At 36.8% G+C, this 6,879-nt stretch overlaps 1 protein-coding gene across 1 annotated transcript in view; it reads left to right on the plus strand.

Moving 5' to 3' along the window:
* Positions 1-6,879, plus strand: part of HELLS (helicase, lymphoid specific) — a 55,017-nt gene that overhangs the window by 20,910 nt on the left and 27,228 nt on the right. Inside the window, exons 7-10 of the mRNA XM_017497378.2 lie at positions 1,795-1,833; positions 4,342-4,569; positions 4,920-5,102; positions 6,736-6,819. Coding sequence (XP_017352867.1) covers positions 1,795-1,833; positions 4,342-4,569; positions 4,920-5,102; positions 6,736-6,819 — 534 coding nt within the window. The remainder of the gene's footprint in view (positions 1-1,794; positions 1,834-4,341; positions 4,570-4,919; positions 5,103-6,735; positions 6,820-6,879) is intronic.

The raw sequence follows: 6,879 nt of genomic DNA on the forward strand, positions 1-6,879 counted from the left end.
AAAAAAAAAAAAAAAAAGAATGCTTCATTCGTGGTATTTATAAATTTTGATTTATCTCCAAATTGTTCTCCCAAGAGTTTCAGTTTATGTAGTCATTTTACAGGACAGCTTTTATCAGTTCTTGGTATAAGATCCTTTAACCTCAGACTTAGTATATGAATATCTATACATGCATAATATTTCATACACATGATATATACATATTTCCATATATATATGTGTGTGTGTTAGCCACTTAAACATGTCCTGTTACTCTTATATGAATCTTAAATTTGATAATGCTCTTTTGAATCTATTTCATCCCCTATGTCTTCTGTATTCTCCCTGCTTATAATCTACCCTCACTATCGTGAACTATGAAGCCTGGTGACAACTTTTTAGACAATTTTATGTAAGATAATTATTTGCTAAGTCACCCAGTGACAACACTCAGGTATTGTTTGTCTCCCTGCCATTAGTGTATAGTAGGTACTTCAAAATCAGAACACTTTATTCTGTATTTTTAATGTATTTGTCTTTGCTTCCTACCCAGGAATGCAAACTCAGATGTCTGTCCACAGAGTCCTAAAGTGGGCTGTAACATGGTTTGGCAGACTTTTTCTGTAAATAGCCAGATAGTAAATATTTTAAGCTTTTGAGTAGGTTTTTTGTTGTTGTTTGTTTTTTTGAGACTGAGTCTCAGTCTGTTGCCCAGGCTGGAGTGGAATGGCGGGATCTCGTCTCATTGCAACCTCCGCCTCCTGGGTTCAAGCTATTCTTCTGCCTCAGCGTCCCAAGTAACTGGGACTACAGGGACGTGCCACCACCCCCAGCTAATTTTTGTATTTTTATTAGAGATGGGTTTTACCATATTGGCCAGGTTGGTCTCAAACTCCTGACCTTGTGATCTGCCAGCCTCAGCATCCCAAAGTGCTGGGATTACAGGTGTAAGCCACTGTGCCCGACCTCTTTTGAGTAGTAGTTTTTTTTTTTGTTTTTTTTTTCTTGAGACAGAGTCTCACTCTGTTACCCAGGCTGGAGTGCAGTGGCGCAATCTTGACTCACTGCAACCTCCACCTCCTGGGTTCAAGCAATTCTTCTGCCTCAGCTTCCTGAGTAGCTGGGATTACAGGTGTGCGACACCACGCCTGGCTAATTTTTGTATTTTTAGTAGAGATGGGGTTTCACCATGTTGTTCAGGCTGGGTTCGAACTGCTGACCTTATGATCCACCTGCCTTGGCCTCCCAAAGTGCTGGGATTACAGGTGTGAGCCACCACACCCGGTCTTCTTTTGAGTAGTTTTGTGGGCAACTACTCAACCCTATATATACTCTGCTATTGTTGCTTGAAAGCAGACACAGACAAACTGTAAACAAGTGAGGCTTTTTCTAGTTTATCCCCTTTCTTTGCTTTGAAAAAAAAAAAAAACTAAGTATTTGCTTAGCTGGAGTTGGTCTACAGGCTATAGACCCCAGGACTGGAGGTTTGTTGCCAAGTGTGAATTTGTACTCAATCTACTCAGATTAAAAGAAAAAAAAAAGCTGGAAAATTACGGTATTTGATGAAATATCCCATTGTATAAATGTTGCCAAATTAGCTTAGAATGTTATAAAATATTATGAGCCAGTTATGTCTATAGGCTTATTTCTGCGTGAAAGCCCGTAGTTTTTGATCTCTGTATTTTAATTATATTGAGAATCTCATCCTTATTTCCTATTTCCTGGCAAAATGAGCACAGAATAAATGCTTGTTGAATAAATAAATAAATGAACTGCTTACATTATTAATTTGTTTTTGTTTTCTCAATCTACTAGGAAATTTTGTCTGTGGTTAAAAAAAATAAAAAGAATGAGGTAAGATTTTTAATATAAAATTAAATTTAGGAGTCATTTACTCCCCAGTCACTAGTCCTTTTTCTTTAATCACCAGTGTCCATTTTTCTCACTATCCCATTTCTTTGCTTTAAAAAAAAAAAAAACCTATGTATTCACCTCTTCCATATCCTAACATTCTTCTTTCTTATTTATCAACTTTAGTTATGTGTTTTATTGCTGATTCTTGATGTGTAAATGTTAATTTATGGGTCTAGCAATGTGCTTTTATCTTCTGAGTCTGGCAGTGATGCAAGTGCTTGTAACACCATGTGGGTATAAACGGTGAGCCATCTTATGGAACCTGTGGGGAATGCCTTAATCTTGCTTCTGACCTTAAAGAGTTTTTTAAGTTTCTTAAAAGTTCTGTTTGAGGTCTTGATTTTCGAGCCAACTCTTCGCTTACCCTCATTTTATTTAGAGAGGTTCTTTGTTATCTGATTTTTTTTTTATGGCTCAAGTCCTTAAAATTACAAGGTTGCATAGGGAAGCAAAATAATCATGACATGAAAATATTCATGAATGGATACGAACTTCAAGTAGTTAATTTACATATCAAAGTTTTTTAGGGCTTTGGGAAGTTAATGTTATGTTTATAAAATGAGGGATACTCTGTTTGGTCATCATATAATTTTGTCCAAAATTTATCCTGTAAGCGTCTTGATTTTTATTCTTTTTTAAGTGTAAGAACTGGTTTATGATTGCAGTTATAACCTGCTAGTATAAATATAAGATCAAGGTCATTTTTATAACATTGAGTTAGATTTTTATAGAAAAAGTCTCAATGTAATGTACTGTAATTTACTATGGAATTTTGGCCTCATTTTATAACTTAGAGTCAGTAAGTAAGAAAAAGAAACAGTTCTTTTTTTTTTTTTTTTTTTTTTTTTTTTTTTTTAGATGGAGTCTCTGTCACCCAGGCTAGAATGCAATGGTGTGATCTTGGCTCACTGCAACCTCCACCTTGCAGGTTCAAGCGATTCTCCTGTTTCAGCCTGCCGGGTACCTGTGACCACAGGTGGGCGTGGAGATGGGGGTTTCATCATATTGGCCAGGCTAGTCTTGAACTCCTGACCTCAGGTGATCTGCCCACCTTGGCCTCCCAAAGTGCTGGGATTACAGGTATAAGCCAGTGCGCCTGGCCAGAAAGAGTTCTTAAATATGTATTTTAATGAGTTTTGACACATGCATACGCTTGTGTAACCACCATCCAAATCAAGGTATAGAACATTTCCATTGTAGAGGGATCTCTTCTGTCTTTCTAATTATTTTTCTACCTCTAAACCCAGAGGAGGCCACTTTGTACATCTTTTATAGGCTGGCTTATTATTTCCTTTCTACTCAACATGTCTATGATACTCATTTATGTTGTTGAGCATATTAGTAACTGGTTTCTTTATATTATTGACTAGTATTCCATTGAATGAATATTAAAATTCTAATCCATCTCCTTATTGATAGACATTTGGGTTGTTTGGAATTTGTGACTTTTATGAGTAAGGCTGCTGTGATCGTTTGTATGCAAGTCCATGTGTAGACATGTTTTCATACTTTTTGCCTGCTTGCCTGGGAATGGAATTGTTGTGTTATAAGGCAAATGTATGTTCATAAGAAAGTACAGATTTTTTTTTCCTAAACGTGTCATTTTATTCTCTCACTAGCAATGTATGAAAATTTCAGCTTACATTGTCAGCATTTGATATTGTTAGTCTTTAATTTCAGTCATTTTATTAGATGAGAAATGATATCTTGTGTGGTTTTTAACTTGCATTTTCCTAATTACTACTGAAGTAGAGTGTATTTTTATATTCTTGATGGTTGTATGTTTTCTTTTGTAAAGTGTCTGTTAATATCTTTCATCAGTCTTATGTGTATTGTATTTTCTCTGTAATAGTTTAGTTATTGAGTAGCGTAATATTAGAAGTTTAGAAGAGAAGTACAGTTCTAATGGTCTTTTCAAAAGTATATGCCTGTTAATCATTTTAATTTGTAAAGGTTATTCTCAGATTTTTATATTTTATTTTTGAGGCAGAGTCTCCTGTCACCTAGGCTGGATTGTAGTGGTTGTGTTCGTGGCTCACTGCAGTCTTGACTTCCTGGACTCAAGTGATCCTCAGCCTCCCGAGTAACTGGGATACAGGCAGCTGCATGCAACCATGCCCAGCTAATTTTTTGTATCTTTTGTAGAGACAGGGTTTCACCATGTTGCCCAGGCTGCTCTTGAACACTTGGACTCAGGTTATCTTCCTGCCTCAGCTTCCCAAAGTGCTGTGATTATAGGATTAGCCACTGTGTCTGGCCTGTTATTATTTTTTTTTAGTGGTTTTTCATTTGTAGAGGGATGAATATATCTCCAGTTTTTAATCCAGATGGAGTCTTATTTTTCTTTACTTAATGACTTGGTAGGTTTTGTTAGTCACATTTTCTGATAAATGGTGGCATAAGGCAGCATTTTGTATCAAACTTCTAATTAAACTTTTTTCTTTACAGGATGAAAACTCCTCTTCTACTAATCTCTGTGTAGAAGATCTTCAGAAAAATAAAGAGTCGAATAGTATAATTAAAGATAGATTGTCTCAAACGGTTAGGCAGAATGCGAAATTCTTTTTTGACCCAGTCCGGAAATGTAATGGTCAGCCAGTGCCTTTTCAACAACCAAAGCACTTCACAGGAGGAGTTATGCGATGGTACCAAGTAGAAGGCATGGAATGGCTTAGGGTAATGAATTGTCATAATAAAAGATACTGGTTTATTTCTATAGTAGCGTAGTAATGTGATGTACCACAACTTGAGTCATTTCTATCATGTTTCACTATTATATATTTGTGTGTGCATACTTACTTTCTAATTTCTTTACCCTGAATTTTTAGAAATGGAAATTACCTTGTTAAAGCTTCCAGCACTTTTATGGCTTTGATAAAGGAGTTTTCACAGTGTTGTTATAATTTATGGTGTTTTTAACGTAATTCTCATCTTTGGGTATGTTTTTTTTAAAAAAGAAATAAACTGTCATAACCCTGTAGGTGTTTATATCCGAGTTTAAATGCAGTATCTATTATTTTGTCTAGATGCTTTGGGAAAATGGAATTAATGGCATTTTAGCAGATGAAATGGGATTGGGAAAGACAGTTCAGTGCATTGCTACAATTGCATTGATGATTCAGAGAGGAGTACCAGGACCTTTTCTTGTCTGTGGCCCATTATCTACACTTCCTAACTGGATGGCTGAGTTCAAAAGATTTACACCAGATGTAAGACATGCTTCCTTATGTTAAAATTATAATTTTACATGTTTTCTTCTGCTTTGTTGTTGTAGGAATTAAATTGTAGAACTCCTATAATTATATTGGTTCCTGTGTAATTATTGCATCTGATTTGACTTAATATGCTGAATACTCTAATTTAAATTTATATAGAATAGGTTTTGGAAATCTCTGACATCTTTCTTGAAATATTCCCAAATGATTTTCAAAGCATTGGTTAATTTGATTTAACTGAGACAGACTTAGGTAGAAATTTTATTTAAAATTATTCTTCTTCTTCACTTGATCTTAGCCTAAAGGCTGAGAAGTGAGTTTTCTGTTTTTTTTTTTTGTTTGTTTGTTTTTTTTAACTTTTTTTCTATACATGTTGTCGTCTGCAATTTTTTTCTTTTTTTTTTTTGAGATGGAGTCTCTGTTGCCCAGGCTGGAGGGCAGTGGTGTAATCTTGGTTCACTGAAACCTCTGCCTCCCATGTTGAAGCAATTCTTGTGTCCCAGCCACCTGAGTAGCTGGGACTACAAGCATGTGCCACTGTGCCGAGCTAATTTTGTATTTTTAGTAGAGACGGGGCCTTGTCATGTTGGCCAGCTGGTCTTGAACTGCTGGCCTGAAGATATTCGCCCACCTTGGCCTCCCAAAATGCTGGGATTATAGATGTGAGCCACTGTGCCCCTAGTGCCCAGCCCTTCTGCGCATTTTTGCCTCATGAGAAATATATATATTCTAGAAGTAGCGTCACTGTCTGTCTCATTTTATATATCATTATTATTTTTTGAGATGGTTTCTTGCTCTCTCACCAGGATGGAGTGCAGTGGCATGGTCTCAGCTCATTGCAGCCTCTGCTTCCCAAGTTCAAGCAATTCTTCTGCCTCAGCCTCCCAAGTAGCTGGGGTTACAGGTGTGCACCACCACACCCGACTAATTTTGTAGTTTTTAATAGAGATGGGATTTCTTCATGTTGGTCAGGCTGGCCTCGAACTCGTCACCTCAACTGATTCGCCCCCCCACCTTGGTTTCCCAAAGTGCTAGGATTACAGGCATGAGCCATCCTGCCCAGCCCGTATATTTGTTTTTCTGGCTATATATTTTTTAAAGACAGGATGTTTCTCTGTCACCCAGAGTGGAGGGCAGTGGTGCCATTCTGGCTTATTGTGGCCTTTACCTCCCAGGTTCATACGAGCCTGCCTTCTCACACCCCTGAGTAGCTCATGTGAACTCTCACCTCACCCCACTGGGTGAGTAGCTGGCACTACAGTTGCGTATCATCACACCCAGCTAGTTGTTGTATTTTTTATAGAAATGAGATTTCTCCATGTTGCCCAGGTTGATCTTGAACTACTCCTGGACTTTATAGATTTGCCTGCCTTGGCTTTCCAAAGTGCTGGGATGACAGGTGTGAGCCATTGTGATAGGCCTGACTTTTTTTTTTTTTTTTTTTTTTTTAGTTTCTTCTGTAGTAATTCAATGATTTGTTAGAATTACTTGGCTTATTTTGTTATAGAAAAATAGAACTAAAATTTTAAAAAATTATATTTTTTCTCAGAATGATTCCTATGTTCCAAATAATCGATATTTATGTTTCCTTCTTAAGTTTGTTATAAATCCATATACAATTTTCCAGATCCCTACTATGTTATATCATGGAACCCAGGAGGAACGTCAAAAATTGGTAAGGAATATTCACAAACGGCAAGGGACTCTGCAGATTCATCCTGTGGTGGTTACATCATTTGAAATAGCCATGAGAGACAGAAATGCATTACAG

The sequence above is a fragment of the Cebus imitator genome, unplaced genomic scaffold (genome assembly GCF_001604975.1).
Source record: "Cebus imitator isolate Cc_AM_T3 unplaced genomic scaffold, Cebus_imitator-1.0 Scaffold230, whole genome shotgun sequence".
Taxonomy (NCBI): domain Eukaryota; kingdom Metazoa; phylum Chordata; class Mammalia; order Primates; family Cebidae; genus Cebus; species Cebus imitator.